General features: G+C 48.4%; 1 protein-coding gene across 1 annotated transcript in view; it reads left to right on the top strand.

The window, feature by feature from the left end:
- Positions 1–3,671: 3,671 nt before the first annotated feature.
- LOC144176604 (TNF receptor-associated factor 6-like) overlaps positions 3,672–21,562 on the top strand; it is a 57,394-nt gene continuing 39,503 nt past the window's right edge. The window contains exon 1 of the mRNA XM_077705222.1: positions 3,672–4,527. Within this exon, the coding sequence (XP_077561348.1) occupies positions 4,249–4,527 (279 nt within the window). The 5' untranslated portion in view covers positions 3,672–4,248. The remainder of the gene's footprint in view (positions 4,528–21,562) is intronic.

Below are 21,562 nucleotides of genomic sequence, written 5' to 3' on the forward strand. Positions count from 1 at the left end.
TCAGAGATACAGTACGAGCCGTCGGAATTCTTGCACAGAAAATGGCTTAGGCTGTCTCTTGCGTTCCTCAAGCAGCAGCAGCTGGAAACAAGAAGATCCTCCATGAAGTGCAGTCAACACCTCTTCGTCTTCAAGCGTCTCACCGTTCGCTTATGAGAGTGCTGCGCATCGGACAAACAAGTGCTGGATTAGCATTACTGCGGCACCTGCGATTCAGGGTAGAGTATCGTACCCATGCAGCCTTGGAGTGCTGTGTACCAAATGGTGGGAAAAAGGGCTATTACAGAAATAAGATTTAGCGCAGCGAATGGCACGGACGGTGAAAACGACGGGACGGGCACTAACTCGCCACTGGATGTTTATTGAAAAGATGGCTTGCATATATACATTCATTGTGATGACACACGTGTACTAAAAAAACTTGCCTCACAAAACAAAAACCGTCTTGAAAAGAGCTCACGCAAAGCCGTTGCACAAAAGAACACGCCCTGAAGCTATACCTTACGCGCACAGAGTCGCACATAATCTAGAGGAGGTCGCCGCGAGGTTTCAGGTCACGTTTGTGTTTTCTGCACCGATTATACTTGGCACACCGTGCACGCGAAGTGACCTTACAAAGAAACGTCCCAAGAGATGGGATAAGAAGCATGCTAAACCTTTTGTAAACTGCACTGAAGGTGTTGCCTACGAGATACCGTTGGATTGTGGCAAAGTTTACATCGGCCAAACTTGTCGATGGGTTAATAAGTGACTACGAGAGCACCCTCTCTCCATGAAATACAGGACCGTATCACACTTGCCGTCCCACTGCAAAGAATGTCACTGTGTACCAGAATTGGATAAAACAAAAATTCTCAAACAAAGTCGGGACGTCACTGCACGTGAAGTAGCGGAAGCCTCATACATCAAGCGAAAGAGAGCAATGCCACGCATGAGCGTGGCATTTCTGCTAAACTGCGCAAAAGAGTGTCCGTTCCTTGAGAACTTTCTGGATGTTTGTTGATTTGTGCCTTCACCAAAAGCATGTTAGTTTTTTTTAGCATACGTTTGTGATTACGCCGAATGCAGGCCGTCTTTTCGATAAAAAACCAGTTGCGGCTTAGCGCCCGTCTCGTCCTTTTCACCGTCCGTGTCATTCGCGGCGCTGACTCTTATTTCGTAATATGAAACAACTCGCCAAGCAACACTCCTTACTGCAAACAAGCTACCTTGGACACGCCTTGGTCCCAGGAGAGTGGTGATTGTGAATTCATCATCCCTTATATGCGATCGAAGCGTTGTATACCTATTGCTGAAGCACAATCACTGGTGCTGGAGCGCTTGAAACGGTAGTACGTATACTCTGCACATATATACTGATGGATCGGCTGACACAAAATGTGGAGTGTGCGCAGCGGCGTTTTTCATACCCAGTTTCAATATTTCGTCGGCTGCCAGGGTGACGCTTTTGGTTTCATCTACCGGGAGTGACTGTATTGCCATAGACGCTGCGTTGCGCCAACTGTCATGGTTTGAAGGGCAAAATGTCGCAATATTCAGCGATTGAAAGTCGATTTGATTCGATTGTGGGGTTTAACGCGCCCACACAACGCAGGCGATCAGGAGCGCCGTAGTGGAGGGCTCCGGATTAATTTTGACCACATGGGGATCTTTAACGCGCTCCGAAATTTCGTACGCACGAGCGTTTTTGCTCTTCGCCTCCATCAGAAAAGGGGCCCCCGCGGTTTGGAATCGAACCCACGACCTCGTGCTGAGCAGCGCAAAGCGATTGAAAGTTAGCCCTTCACCTGTTGCAGTGGGGTATACCTGTAGACAAAACCTGTCAGCGATCCCTAGTTATACTACAGCAGCTCAAGCATGAAGGCTTCACTGTGAAATTCCAGTGGATCCATCGCGTTTATCACGACGATGAGGAAGACAATGCCAATAAAAGTTTTGGGAAATTATGAATGCTGAGTAAACGCGTGGAAGGCTCTGTCTCGGTGCTGTACTGGGACCAAGGAGGTTAAAAAAATTGCAAGGAGGTTAAAAAAAATTGCTGGAGTGGAAGTCACTTATACCAACCAATGGGCTCGGCTGAAGCCGCCGGCGGCCATCTTGCTCGGGGAAAGAAACCAGATGCTATTGCTTTGCAGCACTATTTGCCGACTTTTCCAGCGATTTTAAATTACGTAAGGAATTCTCATGCTCTAATTCAACACTGCGAGCCAAGTCCGACGTCTCCGTATTGATTTCTACCACAAAAATTTCGTTAAAAGTCAGATCTCCGAGTACAGGGACATTGTTTTTTTCACCTTATGGCTCAGATATGCAGCTGCCACAAAGTAAAAAATACATAAGAACTCGTTTAGCTTCTTTATTCTAAACTGTTCAAATGCAGAAATTGATCGTGACAGTTCTAAGAACAAAAAAAAACAAAAAGCAATAGAGTTACAACTGTAATGTGAAAAACAGCAGTCATGACCAGAAAATGCAGCATTTTCCGAAAAACAAGAGGAAACACCCAGAGTTATTGTGATAATAGAAATAATGGAGTTATAAAAAACCGATACAGAAAACTTTCATGAGTGTATGATAGCAACCAATGCTATTACGTTCATTGCATTGCTGCCCACCCTAACACACAAATAAACAGCAAAAAAAGAACCAGCCATCTTTCTTGTAAATCACACCATGAGGTTACATTGCCAGTGACACGAACTACCAAAAAAAGATGAACCAATTTGTATTTTTGGAAACAAAGTGTTTATTTTTTGAAAGAAGACAGACTTATGATACCAGACGTCAATTAAACTGCTAAAACATACTCTCAAATGGCAAACAAAAGACACTGACCAAGGACAGTGACTCAACATCTTTCGGAAGCCTAGCAGCAAAGAAATTAAACATTGAAGGCGCATACTACGCGACACAATGCAACGAGCATGACCGCAGTTTGGAATCAACTTGCACGCGTGCAAGTTACGTGCGCAATGCGACTCCCGGGGCCAGGTTCGCACTGTTTGTACAACCGTAAGCTACACACGAACCAACCATACTTGTTTTGATCTCGTTACATGGCGCGCGCACGAATCAACAACACTTTTTCGTGCACGCAAGGAACGCGCGCTGCAACAACTACGCGTCTTCTCCCCTAGCAAGATGGCGTCGCGGCGGCTTCACTTTACGGGCGCCCCTTCCACTCCAGCAATTTTTTTTAACCTCCTTGACTGGGACAAACGATATATCGGGAGACAATTCAGGGCCAAAGTTTCTACATTGGCGTTACAGACGCACTCATTTTATTACAGAATCTGTTCAGGACGCGTAATGATCGGTAAATATTAAAGTATAGTTTTCCTTCACGCAGGTTGCACGGACTAGATTGCACAAGCTTGTTGTGAGTCTGTAGCAAAGGAAAAATCGTCGATCAAATTCAGCTGTTCGAGCTAAAACGCAGTGGACGTTACTTGGGTACTGCTGATAATGTATGACGCATCAAACCACGGTATTATTTGCTCTTTTATCGGCGTGTTTTCATTGCTTAGAGTTATACTAGCAGCTCTGTATCAGCCGTGACCAGGAATGGCGAAATGGATAGTTTGCGTTATCGGCAAAAAAATGCTCGCCGTTCAAGACCGTCTCTCCACTTGCTGCAAGTTTCATATACTGCGACCGCTGTACAGTCGCGTGCGATTTGAAGGTAATCGCGCGAGCATCGACCGGCCACGGCGATAACGCCCCCGCGCGGCTTCTTTTACTGCGCCTGGTTCCTTGTCTACGCATTCTTCTCTCCCGCGGTGGCTGTTTACTCAAGCGGCCATCCCTCCCACGGCAAAACCAGTAAGCCCTTCTTTTTTTATCACACACGCAGCGATGGCTTCCCACTTGTCGGGTCTTACAGCAGTTCTCGAAAAGGTGCGCACAAAAACATTGCGGGTAAATGCTGGGCATTTATAACAACGGGTGCTATCGCTGTTCGCGATAACCAAGAAGAAAGCCCACACGTGACTACAACCGCACAAAATCACCACAAAGCGGAAAGGGTGGTTTACTAGCCGCGGGAGTGATGACTGCTTGAAGGAACAGCGACCGAGGGAGAGGAGAATGCATAAACTACGTCCCAGACGCACTGAAAAATTCCGCGCCGGGGCGTTATTGTCTTTATCGGTTGAAGCTCGCGCGATTACCTTCAAATCGCACGCGACTACCGGGTGCGGTAGCTGAAGGGCCGTAGTACTTCAGAAGTGCTTTCTGATAGCTTGTGGCATGGCCCTTTCGAAGACATACACCGTATGTGGATTCGGCCCAGGCCTCGACTGGAGGCCCACATATTTCGTGGATGGCATCGCTTCGAACCGAGTGTGCAGCGCCTGCGGCCTGGTGCGTTCCGCGACTGCCCTGTTGCCCTGCCGCCACGTTCTGTGTCGGCCGTGCTACGAAAGCTGCGTCGCCGAACACAACCGCTGCCCCCTGGACAAGGAGCCACTGGAAAAAGACGACGTCGTCTGGTCAACGTTGTCTAAGGACCGGCTACTGAAACGTGAGGTCAGTGCATTTTCTCACTTATGCCGATGTACAGGTTCGCGCAGAACTGAAAGAATCACGCAAGCGGAGGCCGAATTAAGACCCCTATTTAGGTCGATTTGCACTTCTAGGCAGCGTAGCAGCGGCGTCAGGAACCAAGGAGCGGCGTTCGAGGGTGTGTTCGCAAGGTCACCGTCGGCCTGATACATTTAATTGTCGCTCTGCTGGCGTGACAGACTGGGCGTAACAGTTTCTTAAGGGCAGCGTCACACTAACCAGTGACACTGGTTACGCTGCCGTTGTCATGCTGCGTATAGTGCTCGTGGGCGGCATGGTGTTGCCGGCTTCTCGATGCATCCTTTTCCGATACAAAGCATTTGAAAGGGACCAGAAAATGTGAATGAAGCAGCAGATATGAAGTGCGTATCTGTAGGTGAATTATAGTTCTTGGAAGAAAAAGTCGACCGTGTTTTTGAGGCTGCGCTTTTAATCGGTGTGGCATTGTTCGCTATGAAGCTACGGCGACCACTTCGGATTGTTGTGGGAAAAGAGAAATAGAAAGTGCTCGTGCCGAGCATATTTGCTCTGTGATAGCCGAAGCTGCGTGATATGCATCAACTCGTTGTCCTTTGTCATAATGGCTTGTGGCACAGGCTGTGCGGTATTGTCGAGTAACACATAGGGCATGCTTACTAACAAGCCCCTTTTTTTCAATTGAAAGTGAGTTCCAGCTTTCATATCAGATTTTCTGCGCGGCTACGCCGAGGGGAGGGCAAGAAAATACAGAAGTGCTGATGCCGCCCCACGTGTCGTAAAAAACAAGCTTCTTTCGCTCTTTAGCGATCAGAAATTACGCTTACCTAGTCAGCTATTCAGCCACTGCGTTCACAAGTTCGACCAATACGCGCGTATTGAGTGCGCTGAATTGACAGACCCTTGTAATTTTCGTAACCCATTCGGCTAGTGGTTTTTGGATGTTAATCGACTGTGCTCTAGGTTTGAAAGGGCCCAGTCTAAACAAGGCAAACGGACGAGGTGGGCAACTCGAGCGCAATGCTGCCTACTTCATCCATTTGCGTTCTTTAAATTGTTCCTCTTGTAACCCAGAACGCCGTGGATCAACATGCAAGACCTTTATAATTTTGAGCGATAGCTTCCAATTTTGGGAGATATCAAAGCAGGACATGCAGAAAAGCAGGAGCGCCTATCATAAGAGGGATCAAATCTTAAGAGGCGTAATAGAAAGAAAATGTCCTCACAGACATCCCGCGGCTCTGAAGAAGCATTGGCGGTCTGTGTTTACCGCGTGGCTATGGTTATCACGGAGTAAACTTCATTGGCACGGGCGCTTTCTACTTCTCTTTTGTCCCTTCATTAGAGCTATATTGAACTGACAGCCCGTAATTACCCTACCGATTCACGCGCCGTATGGGATTCTTCAGGCAAATTTTGTTGTCGCTGTATAATGTCTGCGTCGCAAAAATTCCGACACCCGTGAAAACTTTCTGAATAGCAGCAAGGTACACCCGCCCAATTTTTTACCAATTTCACGGGAGCGCCGATCGTTCGGTCGATCAGCGCGACGTGCTGGAGTGATCCGCCAAACTCGGCGAGAGTAGCCGCATGCGGATTAAGCAAAGGCCACTGCTGCCGTCATCTGCTAGACTGTTCCAAGAGCAGAGGGCCACCCCCGTATTTTGTTATTCGCTTATCAAACTGCCTGCCGCACTCGAAATGTATCTTGAAGGCCAGGCACGCGGCGCCAATTGAAAACAGAGGAATCAGCGTTGCCGAACGAACCTTGCGCTCAACGAACTTTGCGTTCTGAAACGCCGATTACTCTTTTTAGTTGGCGCCACGTTCCTGGTCTTGAAGAAAAATTTCGAGTATGGCAGGAAGTTTGATAAGCGAATAACAAAATAGGAGGGCTGCCCTCTGCTCTTGGAACAACCTAGCAGACGACGACAGCAGCGGCCTTTGCTTAGTGCGCATGCGGCTACTCTCGCCGAGTTTGCCGTATCACTCCATCACGCGGCGCCGATCGACCGAACGGTCGACGCTCCCATGATATTGCTAAAAAATTGGGCGGGTGTACAGTCGCGTGCGATATGAAGGTAATCGCGCGAGCGTCGACCGACCACGACGATAACGCCCCCACGCGGCTTGTTTTACTGTGCCTGGTTCCTGGCTTACGCATTCTTCTCTCCCTCGGTCGCTGTTTATTCCAGCAGCCATCACCCCAGCAGCAAAATCAATAACCCCTTCCTCTTTTTTTTATCGCGCACGCAGCGATGACGTCGCACTCGTGGTATTATACAGCAGTTGTCCAAAGGGTGCGCAGAAACGCATTCTCGGGAAATACTGGACATCTATAACAATGGGTGATATTGTTGCTCACGATAACCAAGAAGAAAACGCACATGTGATTGCAACCACACAAGATCACCACAAAGCGGAAAGGGTGGTTTACTAGCCGCGGGAGTGATCACTGCTTGATGGAACAGCGACCGAGAGAGAGGAGAATGCATAAACTAGGTCCCAGTCGCTCCGAAAAAGGCCGCGCGGGGGCGTTATCGCCTTTATCGGTCGAAGCTCGCGCGATTACCTTCAAATCGCACGCGACTGTACATACAGTCATGGACCACGAACCACAGAACCCACGGCCGAAAATGCCGGTGCAGTCACCTGGCAGCGGCCGTGGAAAACACACGGACATGCGCAGTAGATGTGTCGGGAGCGAGGGTATGTGTCCCACTGCGACAATTCGCCCCCTCCTCGCTTGCGTGCTTGCCAAGGTCGTCATGCCGCAAGGACGCTGAAAACAACTGTTTGCGCTGCGGTTGGGATAACGGGGGCCACTGCGTGCCCTGTGCATAAGAGCGCCCTCTCCCCGTGTGTGGCGGCAGCACAGCCCCGGCATAGCTTTGCATGTGTGGTGCAGTTACTTGATTGATTGTGGGGTTTGACGCGCCGACGCAACGCAGGCGATGAGGCGCGCCGTAGTGGAGGGCTCCGGATTAATTTTGACCACCTGGGGATCTTTAACGTGCGCCGAAATCTCGTACACACGGGCGTTTTTGCTTTTCGCCTCCATCAGAAAAGCGGCCGCCGCGGCCGGGAATCGAACCCGCGAACTCGTGCTCAGCAGCGCAACGCCTTAGCCACTGAGCCACCGCGGCGGGTGGTGCAGTTACTTGAGCAAATAACAATGAACACCTGGTCATGCCCAAAACCATCTAAAGTGCTGCCAAAACCATCTAAAGTGGTTCTACGGGCAATTTTGTGCCTGCAAAAAAAACAAAAACATCGGGAGGTGAACATTGTTATGCAAGGGCAACTGGCCTATATATTGGTTGGACCTTCCTTAGTTCTTAATTTTTCTGAATAGACCCGCCGCGGTGGCTCAGTGGCTAAGGCGTTGCGCTGCTGAGCACGAGGTCGCGGGTTCGCTTCCCGGCCGCGGCGGTCGCTCTTCTGATGGAGGCGAAAAGCAAAAATGCCCGTGTGTACGAGATATCGGCGCACGGTAAAGATCCCCAGGTGGTCAAAATTAATTCGGAGCCCTCCACTTCGGCGCGCCTCATCGCCTGCGTTGCGTCGGTGCGTTAAACCCTACAATCAATCAAATCAATCATCATTTTTCTGAAAATTACAATTCAATATCATTGAAGGCGAATACTGGGGGTGCATTTATTGTGTGCTACAAGCACCGAATCCGCGAGGGAACTAGGCCGTGACGGGGTCAAACAAACACTTGTTCTTGGCAGCCAGCTCATCGTTCGATTCTCGAGCCACTGCACCCTGAACGCAAAACAATGCAGTGCATCAGAAATTAGGCGGCGCGTTTTCATTTTTGTCACCATTTGAGGGCACTGGTTCTCTTCAACAAAGCGTGAAGTTAACAGTATGGATTCCGGGACGGCGCACGTGTTTCCCATGCCAGCACTGCCCGCCGCTGGAAGCAATTAAGCACGGCATTGCTCTCAGCACGGTATACACCCCACCCGCCGGGGTGTTTCAGTGGCTCAGCCAGTGCGGGGCTGAGCCCAAGCCCGCGGGTTAGATTCGCAGCCGCGGTGCCGCTTTTCTGATGGAGGCGAAAAGCGAAAATACCCGAGAGTTCAAGATATCGGCTCACGGTAAAGATCCCCAGGTGGTCATATTTGTGGTCAGCAAACGAACGGCGACGCGTGAAACTCTGCCATTATCTCCCAGCGCCTCCCCGCCTCCGGGCATGTTGTTGTAAATCGTGTTTGAATGTCCCGGGAAAACGTAACGTGGATCGGATGATCCACGCAAGAGGTACGACGACGTACCCGAAGGACCGACGTACAGGGCCGTACAGCGTGGTCGCGCTAAGCAGAGCGCCAGCGCACAAGCCGCGGCTGCGCATCGAAGCTAAGCGGCGCAGGCGCATAGGGGCTAGGAGGCGGGACTTCGTGTCGTCTGCTAGCGTGAAATCGCGCCGTGCTTGCTTTTATGGGAAGCAAGCATGCGTGTAGAGCCTTGCGCGGCATGCTTCTACCGTCTTAGCGCGCCGTGAACGTGTTGCCGGAAAGCGCACTTCTCTCACTGCGCCGCGTTGTGTAGTTTCTGCGTACAACTGAGCGCTTCCTCTTTTCAGGTACGCGGTCCCAATTGTTGTGTTGTTGGAGGCATTTCAGAGCTGGTTTGGCTGGAGTTAAAGTGTTTAACGCCGCAAAACGACTCTTGCTACGAAGACGCTGTAGAAAAGGGCTCCGGATAACCACATGAGGCTTTTTAGCGTGCACTGATACAGTGCAGAAAACGCGCGTTCTTCCATTTCGCCTGTTTTGAAAAGCGGCACCTGCTACTGGGATCGAAAATTGGTCTCCCGGCTCACTTTATCCAAACACCGTAATCACTGAGCCACCGTGGCGGGCCAGCTCCATTCCTGGTCGGTTTCACAGGATTTACCGCACCCTAAAAGTAACGAATGTCAAGGAACAAAGCTTTATTTTCTGTATGGGCTCTCTAACGCAGATAACCATATTACCTGATATGCCGTCCGGACCGCTTTTTTACCAGCGCAGCTGTTGTTACTTGCCGTAAGTTCGCCGCTGCAGAAAAAATTACCACGAAAATTAAGAGCTCTCGTGGGCGCGCGTTTCGCGGTGACAGCCGAGCGTCCCCGTCACCAACAGTGAGTTTAGCAAAAAACAGCGGAGAGCAAGAAAATGCCGAGCGCTCAGGAGTGCGCGCCTTGCGGATACCTCCGAGTCCCCTGATCGTGCACCGGTTATAGCAAAAAAAACTTCAGTGCTGTCGTCCAGCGCTGCCGCGCATCTAAGAAAAACTCAAGCGCTAAAGCTAACGATGCAATGCTAAAGGTGAAAGGACACCCTGCGTGGGAGAAGTCACCGAGACGCACATTCTCTGGAAGCCGTTATGGATAATTGGAGACACGGCTACGAGTGTGCGAATTCTTCCCGCGACGACTTGAAGATCCGGCCACCACTGCCTTCATTCGATGACGAAGAGATGGTGGAAGGATACAATGCTGAGGATGACTTTCAATCCAACACTGACTGCGAAGAAGACGACGACCCCTTTAATGCATATGGCAACGATTACTAGCATCGAAACAATCCAAATAAGAAATAATACTCAAACTTAACGGTGTCCGGCAATGCTCACCTACAACAGCTTCGCCATTCCATTCTTGTGAGTGAAAGCAAGCTTCTTTAAATTTTTTTTGATCGGAGTGTCATATGCTCGAAGACGCTCGCAGATTGCTCGATGCGACTTCGAATGTGATCAACGAACTCGTGGAAATTGACAACCAATATCGCAAATTGGAAAAGAAATCAGAATGCGTTCAGTCCACAATGCAAGTGTTGGTGTATATGTAAGGCATTGTTTGCATTATTAAGCACATTTGAAATGTATTGAACACATCGGGTATTTTTCAGTTCGTGGCGTTTGGCTAGGCAGTGTGTGTGTGGATGGTAAAGAAAAGAATGCAGAACTTGTGGGCCTCAAGAATGGGGAAGCTGTTCCACAATTGTTTAGCATGGAACTGGTGATTACACTTTCATTACTCACGTAGGCCCATTGCGAGGAAGTGCGGGTCGTAGCCGAAAGGAGGATACTTAGCAGGCAACAAAGGGAACAGCCGCTGCCTCCCAATAACTAGCCACGTGGGCAGCGCCAGCATTGGCATATCCATTGTAATGTAGCAGACTAGAGTGGAACCAGTCCAGGACTCGGCCTGGGAGTAGGACGATTGCTCTGGGTGCGTTACCCGCTGGCTCGGAGACTGCTTGAACGATTTTGACGATGCGCGATATTTATATATGAAAAAAGCCAACACACATCGATACCAAAGTCGCGAAGTCGAAACCCAGTCGCTGTGACCAAAATTCCTCGGAGGCAAAATGCACAGACACGAATGTGCTGCTTAATACCAGTGCATACGAAATAAATCCTGGTGACCGAATTTATACGTAGCCCTCCTCAACAGCGTCTCTCATTCAACCAAACCAAGCCAATTCTGAAATCTTTGCAACAATACATGCATTTAACTGGGACTGCGCACCTGAAAAGACGAAGCACTCAGTATTCGTACCCAGAAACCACACGACGCGGCGAAGTGAGAGAAGTGCGCTTTGTCGCAACGCGGTCGGGGTGCGCTGGGACACTACAAGCATGCCGAGAGTTACGCGTGCTTCCCCCAGCAAAGCGAGCACGGCGCGCTCCCGCGCTAGCAGACGACACGAAGCCCCTCCTGCAAACCCCTCTGCGCCTGCGCCGCTAGGCTTCGATGCGCGCCCGCGGCTTATGCGCTAGCGCTCCGCGAAGCGCGGCCACGCTGCGCCGTGTTCGCACCTAAAGTGGACAGCCCTGTAGTACGTGCAGCATGGAACGCGGGTTGGGCTTCTTGGCTTTTTGTATACTTCAAAGAACACGCGTGCTTTCATAAATGCCTGGTTTTGCGTTTCCTTTCTCTGGCCCACTAGACCAAGGTTTTCACCAACGTGTCTCGACGGGTCCCGGCATACCGCCCTGCCAGTCAATTTCGGAGGAGTGTCTCGTGCCGCCTCGGCATACCACCCTTTTTTGTGACACACACTTTCCTTTCTGTCCAGAGTTTCCTTCGACCAGTAATGGGTCCAATGGCTCTGTCGACTGTAGTAGCGGGCGCCAAAGTGCTCCGCAATAAAATGGCGGAAACAGAGCTAGTTGCATCATAATTACTTCTTTCACTGGCAACCTACAAGCGTTCATCGGACAGCAAAAAAGTTACAAGTGACCTCTGCGTTTAGGTCTTCAGATGCATGACGCAATAGCGTTACTCCGCGGTGGAAGGATCGTTTTAAGTTGGAGTTCGCGCTTTACCACTTCTGCTTTCCAGTAACTCCAATTCAGCCACAAGAGATAATGTAGCTCAACGATTTTTAATCACTGCGGCACAGGGAATTCGGAGGCCATTTAGGCTGTTGTGGCTCAATATAAGGGCGTTAAAGGTTGTCGCTGCGATGGGTTGGTCAGTTTGCGCAAGACGGTAAGTATCAGTGTTTCGAAGTTGTGGCCCGACTGAACATTTGTATACCACACACACGCAGAGAGCGAGAGAGAGACAGACAGAGACAGACAGGCAGAGATACCTTTAATAAGTAAAATCTTTCGCAAATTTGGGAGCAAGGTGTAAACGAAAGGTAGACTCCAAGGGTAGAACCCGAAGTCCAGGGCACCAATTTCAGCTGATGCGCATCTTGAGGTGTCAAGCTGGCCAGGACAGCCGCGAATGTGGCGATGTAAGAGTAATATGTGATGTTTCACTTGTTCACCACTGAGCATATCCTTCAATGTAGTCAGGTTGGGTAAAGATAGTGGGTGCTACCCTGTATTTAGCACAGTTTAAGGTTAACGTGGCAAGTATTCTACTTGACATATTCACTCATTTGGACTTGTGAATACGTGTTGGCTTGTATCCATCGCATGGTTCTCCATTCTTAGGCGTTGAGGTCCCTGTGTGTCACGCGGAAAGGTGGTGTTCCTAGGTACAGGATGACGACACATTCTCAATATTTTTCAGATAGAGGGGTAGCAATCGTCCTCAAAAGGTAGAAAGGTGTGCGATTTTTCGTGGATCTTCGTCGGATGCGTCGTTTCCTTTCAGACCTTTTTGTCCGGGTGCTGAGGTGATGCGAACCCTCATCACTGTGCATTTGAGAACCGTCAACAAGGTTAGGTACTATGGCGACAGCTAAAATACTAATGCCTCCGTAAAAGTGTGTAACGGTTATTAAGCGTCTATGTGATAGTCCCGATAGCCCGATATCGCCAAGAGGATTTACGCTTTTCTGTTCCTGTGTGTAGGAGGGTAATGAATTCATAGCGATTCCCATGGTACTCCACTACGACAATTGTTGCCTTCGTCCATTGGAACGTCCCAAAGTTGGCGTATGCTGTGCTTAGAGTTTTCGAGCTTTTTTTGACGGAATTTTACGATACTTCCTGTGTAGGTTTGGGTCTCTATTTTTCTGCATTAACGGCTTTTATGGATACCCACTGGATTGTTGACATATCCATCATGGCGTCGAGGCGTTTTCTCTCTGGAGTAGCAGCATATATTCCATAGTATGGTTGGTCCCATTTGTTCCTCTAAGGCTCCTTTCGAGCTGGGAGAGTGGCTTCTTTCATCTATTTAAAGTTATGAGAGACAATTTCGGACCTGAGCCGCGATCATGAAAACTGACAACCATGAAAACTGACTACCATACGACCACGTATGGTATTGCAGTAGCGGTGCTTATTTGGCCGTCTTCAGTGTGGCAAACTTTGTGGTACTGCAAGGTGACCGATATCCCGGTCATAATTTATTTCTTTATTATTTACTTATTTATACATACTGCAGCCCCCAGTTTGGGGCTATGGCAGGAGTGAGCATTCACAGAACAAAATATAGCACTTAAAGAGATCAACAGAGCAATACAACAAAAGAACAGTTAACGCAAATCAGCAAGGGCAAGTAGGCATTTTTCCAGCGGAAGTGAGCGAGTATCACCGAACAATCCATTCCAGAGTTCGGCAGTGAAAGGGAAAAGACTAAATTTGAATGAGTTGGTTCGACAATTCTAGGGCTTGATATTAAGGTGTGATTTCTTGTAGTAACAGACAGCGAGGCAAATGAAATGTAGGTATGGTCAGACATCCGATAGACTGAGTTAATAAAACAGTAAAGCAATTTTATAGAATCATTTAGTCGGCGCGTGCGTAGTGTGGTGAGTTCAAGAGAAGACAGGGCAAGGGACGGCAAAAAGTAGCGGTCATAGCGATTACAAATGAATCTGATAGCATTTTTAATGGCGTCGATTATATCGATTTCACTCTGCTTGTGTGGGTTCCATACGGGGCATGCGTAGTCAAGTACAGGACAAATCAGTGTTTTATACATTAGTAATTTAGTGCTTTTGGGGGAATCGGGACAGTGTTCGTCTTAAATAACCTCGTTTTTTTGAAGATTTTATTCAGATAAAGTTAATATGCTGGGACCATGATAGATTGCTGTAAAGAGCAATACCAAGATATTTGTATTCTGTTACTTTTTTAAAGGTGGGTATGTTAAACGAGTAAGTGATGCAGGAAGGGGACTTACTATTCGTGAAAGACATAAGCCTACATTTTTTAAAATTGATACTGATATGGCAGGTTCCGCACCATTTACAAAATTTAGTAAATGAATCATTTAGACGATGATGAGCTTCAGGAGAGTCAATGGGTTCATAGAAAACATAATCATCCGCATACAGACGAATTTTAGAGGTGACGCTATAAGGCAAATCGCTAATATACAGTAGAAACAGTAACGGGGCAAGTACAGAACCTTGTGGAACGCCTTGTACATAACCTTGTGGGTTGTTTAATATGGTGCTTAATTTACATAGTAATTTAGAGTGAAGTACAGTGTCGAACGCTTTCGAAAATTCAATGAATAGTGCCTCAACCTGATTACCAATGTTCATCTTACTAGTAATGTCGTGCGCGAATTCGATTAACTGCGTCACAGTACCATAACTTCCTCTGAATAAATGTTGGAATTATTCGAGAAATGCAATATGTTCGTAAATAATATGCTCTAATAGCTTGCAGGAATAAGGGGTAAGAGAGATGGGCCTGTAATTGCTGAAGACGTGCTTGTCTCCAGATGTATGTAAAGGTACTCGTTTGCCATTTTTTTAAGATCTGGGAACGGTACCAGAATTTACCGTTTTATGAAAAATTTTTGTAAGGTATTGAGAGGTCCAAAGAGAGGAGCGAACGAGAAACATTTTAGGGATACCATCAGGTGCATTACATTTTTTAGTGTCCAAATTAAGTATGAGACAGAGAGAGAGAGAGAGATAGAGAGAGACAGTGAGAGAGAGAGAGAGAGAGAGAGAGAGAGAGAGAGAGAGAGAAAGAGAGAGAGGATTAACATTTATTTAATGAGATTTAACACGCAGTGATCACTACATCGCGAATTGGAAACATTGGATTCGAGGTGGAAAAAGAAGGTACCACAGGATTGTCAACTGTAAAGATAGACCCGAAGAACGAGTTAAAAGTGTTCGAAATTATCACCGGATCATCTACGATTCGGTCGTTTATTTTGAAACAATTGCAGGAAGCATCGCGGGGCTGGACCGAGCGCCAGAACTTGCGGGGATTTTCGCATAGTAAACGTTGCCGTTGAACACGAAAAAAGGAATCTTTAGCTATATTTTCCTGCTCTCGCAGGTACCTCTGGGCCGCATTAAACCCGATAATGCTTTCTGAATTGCTAGACGATTTGCAGCGCCTAAGTCTCCGGATTTTACGAGATACGTGCAAAAGATAGCGGTTAATTAAGGTAACGTCAGTATTAGAGGGATAAACTTAGTCTTTAGAGGGATAAACTTTGTAATGCACGATTTAACGAGGTTTTCAAAAGTAGTTCGTGCATAAATGTCACCTGAAGCGCTGAGTAAAACAAAATTATCGTACCCATCGGATAAAGCATCTAATACAAAGGTCAACCGCACGTTCAAAATCTGGAAACGTAGTTAACAGAAATCGTGGCTTATTTACTTCGGATGCGAGAGATACTAGAACAGCCTGATGGTCAGATAGGCCATCGATTATTTCGAAGTTAAAGCCTTTATCCGAAAGGGCGGAGCTTAAAAATACTAGGTCGAGAACAGAATTCAACCTGGTGGCACCTTGAACAATTTGATTCAAGCCAAAAGATACTGTAAAGTCGATACGTTCCCTGCAGATATGAGTTTCGCGGCTATCAGAAGTAAGGGAGGGCCAGTGGATACCTGGGGCATTAAAATCACTCATGCAAATGAAGTTGGATGCACTGAAATTGTGCTTATACATGAAGTTGTTGAGATTATGCCATGTTTCAACATTTCAGCCAGGAGGCCGATAGAAAATGCTAACGACAATAGCGTATTTGTCAAGGCAAATCTTACACCAAACAGACTCAGTTTCGGCGGGCCCTGGAAGCACAGCAAATTTTAAGTCGGAACGGATGAGCAGAGCGACACGTCCCCCTTTCCCCACGAGGCGATCAGTGCGAACTTCTGTATATCCTGGGGGTGTGAACTCGGAATCGAGAACACCAGCATGAAGCCACGTTTCGGTTATGCCGGTGACTTTGGGTGAATGAGCGGAAACGAGGGACAAGAGGCAAGGTGATTTTTTTGTTATGCTCCTAGCATTGAAATTTAGAAAGACCAAACTTTCATTCTTTACCGGACGACGTCAGCCGGAGGCGGAAGGCCCCGTTGCCGCAGAAGGTACACTGTGAGAGGAAAAGGGTTCTGAACCAGATGAGGCCGGGAAAGGGATCTCATCGGGATTGCTCGTGAAACCAGGTGATTTGACATGTGCGTCTGGGGGTTATAACATGAGGATTGTGCTTTGACAAGTGAATTTAATGTTTCGTTGAAGCAGTAACGTAACTAGTTTATTAGAATATAGTCAACCTCAAACTGGTAGAACACCCTATAGCACGAAAGGAAGCAGCGGCGTCCCATATGTTTTTACGCAGAGCACGCACTCTAGGAGAGAAATTTTCATTGATATATATTTTAGCTCGTTTCAGCTTGCTACGTTTTTAAAAATGATCAATTTATGACGAGAATCGAGGAGCCTCAGAATGACTGGAGGGGGACAATCGGAGTGCGGTCTTCCGGGTCTGTGACACCGTTTGATCTTAGGGCTTCCATCTGTAGCATTTCAGTAAAAAATGACGCATCCTTATCCGCCAAACAGTCAGCGTCTTCGTTGGTTTTGCTGTGCTAGCCCGTACATTGACATTGTTGCGCCATGATCGATTTTCGAGATGATCAATTATGGAAGTGAGTAGGGCAATACTTGTGTTAGCCGATGTTATCTGGGAGCGCAACCCGATACATGCGGAGTTAGTTGGAATCGCTGGAAGCATTTTCCAGCACGGCAACACGAGACTCAAGAGATTCAAATCTCTTGTTAAAACTGAGCTTGATTTCAGCAATATCGCTGGCGATTTGTTGCTGTCTTGCCAGCAGTTGCGAGAGTAAAGCGGCGACATCAGGTTTGTCAGAGCTGCTATCACCGACTACTAGGGGCCTAACACCCGGCTCTGGTGCGGAACTAGAATTTCCGAACGAACTAGTAGTGGGGCGAGTGCCAAATTGTCCGTTTTTGGTTCCGGACGCAGGTTGTGGGGGGTCCGGGATTAAGTTCGACGTCACCACTCAGTAAGAGACTGTTAAAGTAAAACACTGCGTCTGAACATGAGAAAACAAACACTTGTGGGCACAGCAGCAGAACTAAAAAGCGGTCATCGATACCGACCACGTACGCATTATGAAAGTAAGTCAATGCCTACGTAAGTTTTGTCATTTTCTATCTCATTATGATCTCTTATATGGGCGTTTTACAATGTGGGAGGAATATTCAAATATTTGCTGTATTCTGGTGATTGGTGATTGTCCGCCGTTTCTTTGTATATATGAAGCTGCCGATGATTCTTGCGTAACGGTTTTCTGATATGACATCGTGGCCTATTTTTAAGTTTTGTAAATTCGCAGCTTGTCGTCATTCATCGTTTGCCGGGCAGGGCTTACGGCGGTGACACGGCAGCAAAAAATTTGAAAAATCTTATATAAATTCTTATGAATGGGAGCACCATAGTACATGGTTTAATTTTTAGTAGGACACATGTCATTTTTTTCTGGTTCTAATCCACGTTTTCCTGGGTTTTAGAGACCCTGGCCTTAATCTTCGGCACCGTTTTTTATATAGGTGACACAATGTTAGCTAGCGCCGTCATTAGTAGCGTTTGGAGAGACGCTTTAGTAGCGGCGTAAGTTGAGCGCAAGGCTGGCGACCGTGCCTGTTGGGCATACAACTGTCATCGCCTCCTTTACTTTTTCAATGCTTGCAGTGTCACTGAAAGCGGGCCCGTCTAGTCTTCTCCCACCACTGAGTCCGAATTCCGCGTGGTGACACCACCCACCTGTCCTTACGCTACTGTTATCGTGGGCCCACACTATGGTAGCAGATCATCCGAGGGAATCCTAACACTGAGCATTATTGCATTTTTTAAGTGATCGGTTCCACATGTTATGCATTCTTTAAAATAACCTCGAGCATATATGGCATTGAATACATGTAAGTAATACCTCTTCACTGAACAAGTGACGGTATTTCGCTCGTGAGATAAGTACGAGATTAAAGCCGAAGAATGCTATGTTGCAACGTCCCGTGCTGCACATCAAGCGTGCGGAAGATTCCAATCTGTCTTATCAAAAGCTCCCAATGGACAATGCTCCGGGTGCAAAATTTATGAAGAACATTTCGAGGAAGTGTTGGGAACCCAACCCCATCATTATTCGGCATACTAGTTGCGGTGCTGTGCGGGCTGTGGATGTGCAGAGCACCCTCTTTTGCATCAAGGAAATGCTGAAGACCGGAGTCGTCACTTTGTCAAAGTACAGCAGTGTCAGAAGCTCGAGATCCCCGACCGACAGCGCCGATACAAGCCTGTGTCGAACCGCTATAGGCTGGAACAGCAAGCGCTCCGAGAAGTGTGCTCGTCGGCGAAGCCTATTTTTTCCTATACCAGACATGGCAGCGCTCCCATTCGTCACAGGACGCATAGGTCTTACTGTCGCAGAGGAGATCACACGTGATAAGTGCGTTGCTTTGCTCCAGAAGCTGAGGTGAACCTTGCCACGGACGGGGTAAATGATATCCCACCAGGACCGAGGTCAACGCAGCAGCTAGCGCGACTGCTGCATGGCTCGAAGTAGTTTGTTGACGCAAGACTTTCTGGCCGATGGTCGCTTACGAAGCATGCTTGAAACACAGGGTAGAGCGCATAACCTCGAGGCCACAAAGACGAAATCATTCGTTACATGTACTCGCCCTGTACATAACAGCTCGCAGTTTTGTTTTGGCATCTTGTTTTATGTGTAATTTATAATTGTTCTTACTGTGTTTGGTGCCGCAGGATTTTTCTCAATTTGAGATAAGCATATCGGCATTGTCCAAACCCTGGAACCATATATTGTCCAAGCTATATACCGCTGGTGGCTCGTATGTGGAAACGGAACATTTCGAAACAAATGGGAGCACTGAACTGTGGATAAAACGGATTGCAGATGGGGAATTACAGGTGTCTATTCGAAGTAGCCAGCCAATAGTTCCACTGAGGAGAGAAAAACGGAAAAAATTACAGCGGGCCCAGAAACTGGGCGCGCGAAATGCAATCGGTTGGTTTAATGATTGCAAAATATGCACCCTGGAGGAGAGCAGGGTTATCTACAATGACCGCGAAAACACAGGCAAACAAATTTTATCTAAATACCGCAAAAACACGGGCAAATTTTGTCTCAGAGAATGCTTCAGGCGAATCAAAAATCACGCACAAAAACACGGCATCAGGTGGAAGGAAGGAAGGAAGGGATACATTTTTTTGTCCATCGGGATCAGGTATGGGGGGTAAAGGAGGCCCACTGGGCCGCCACGACCGCCAGGGCCCGGAAGGTGGTCAGGACCTGACCTGACTCCCGCGGGTCACGCAACATCTGCTCCCAGAGGTGAGGGGAGGGAACGGGGGGGTGCGTGCCGGCGAGGCATTCGCAGAGGGAATGGTAGTGAGTGTCGAGTGCCCAGCAGGCTGGACAGCTAGGGTCAGTAAAGAGGTGTGGATGACTGTGTATCAATTGTGTTCTGTGTGGGAAGGTGTGTGTTTGTAGGATTCCCAGCATTTGGCCTCCCTCCGGAGAGAATTTTGGGGTGCGGGGGTGGGTATCGGCGGCGGAGAAGGCGGTAGTGCAGGGCAGTATCCCTGTATTCCAGGAGGGAGGTTGGCTTGCTTGCAGGGGCATAGCGTGTAGGAGTAGTGAAAATGGCTATCCGGTGAATTAGTTCCCGAGCACGTACGTGCACCACTTCATTAGCGCCAGCGCCGAAGTGGGCTAGTGTCCACAGCAGGGTCACGATGTTGGATGGAGGATTTTTGGAGAGAATTTGCAATGCCATGGGAGAGATGTTACCGCGAATAAAATTGCAGATGGCCTGCTGACAGTCAGAGAGGACAAATTCGTGGGTGGGGCGCTGGGTGAGCGCGAGGGAAATGGCTACCTCCTCCGCAGTGGTTGTGTTCCTAGTTAGAATGGTAGCCGCCTTGACGTTTGGTGATGTCTGTTGGCCAACAACAGCTACACAGTGTACAGGTTTGTGAGGGTAGGGGTGGCATCAGGGTATAGTGTGCATGGTGATGGTGGGTATAGTGTGGCGTGGCCGTTGGCTTGTGCTAGTCGCCGGGCTGCATGGAAAGTTGGGTGCATGTGGCGAAGTATTGGGCGGATTCGGATGCTGTTACGGATGTGAGGTGGAATGAGGGGGGATGGCGATGGTGGGTGGTAGTACGTTTATAGAGTTGAGAATGTAGTGCCCTGTAGTCGGTGACGCGAGGCGCGTGAGTTGGGAGATGTGGTGGCCGTTTAGGTGCTCCCCTATGCTGTTGTGTATTTCGAGGTCCAGTAATCAATGCGTTGGTGCGTATGGGGGAAGCAGGAGTACATGCCTACACATCTTCCGCAGGAGGGAATCAATGGAGTCGAGTTGGGTGGACGTAAAGTTAAGGTATGGTAGGTGGTACAAGAAACGGTTGAGTAGAACACTGTACGAGACCGAGGCGGCCCTGTTCCGTGATGTCATGGTGTTTGCTGGCGATCCGTCTAATGAGATGCGTGATTTGTGTAACGTATTTCTTTACGTGCTCGCGGGTGAGTGCGGGTGATCTGTTGTGTGTTAGGGTGAGGTCTAAGGGTCAGTGTATAAAAAGTTGGATGGGGGGTTTGGAGGGGGTTTGCTGCGAGGGGGCGTGAAAGTTAGAAGGGATTTTTGTGCAGAGCACTGGAGAGCCAAAGGCTCGATGTGGTCTAAGACTTGGTTGAGGAATGTTGGAGTATTGTTGGAATGTGTTGGTCGGAGCCAGAGTGAAACCAAAGGATACTGTCAGCTGTGTACAGTGTGCTGCGTAGTGTGGTGTTACGATTGAGCCCGCCGTTGGACTTTGTTTCAACACTTCTTGGCCGTGCGGCGAAGCCTCCACTACGTGCGCCTTTCTATCCGGCCCCCCGTGTCAGTGACTCATGTTTTCACGTTTCGACAAGCCTGGGCCTCTGGCGCCTATCTTTCGGCGCGTTTCAAAAGCGGTGGTTGCCGGCGAAGCAGGCTTCAACGCACCCCAAGGACACGGAAGCCCCGCGTCCGCAGCAGAGTCCTCCTCTCTCCCCTCTCTCAGACTCAGCGTGCGCCGCTACTATCGAGTGCTCACGAACTGGGGAAAGAGTGTGGTCTGTCTTGGACGTTCGTGGCGTGTGCACTATCTAGAGGGAACGCTGTTTTGACCGTTCGCGCTTTTGGGTATAAATACGACCCCCGCAAGCGCTATATTCCATTCCTGTTTGAGCAGTGAATCAATGCTGTCACTCTGCTCCAGTCCTGTACTGTAACCTCGCCCGTCGGGACATTGTTCTTTTGCTTCGGCTCACCTCTCGCTATG

This window comes from Haemaphysalis longicornis, unplaced genomic scaffold (assembly GCF_048455015.1).
Source record: "Haemaphysalis longicornis isolate Haplotype H1 unplaced genomic scaffold, Haemaphysalis longicornis Haplotype H1 scaffold_1, whole genome shotgun sequence".
In the NCBI taxonomy this organism is placed as follows: domain Eukaryota; kingdom Metazoa; phylum Arthropoda; class Arachnida; order Ixodida; family Ixodidae; genus Haemaphysalis; species Haemaphysalis longicornis.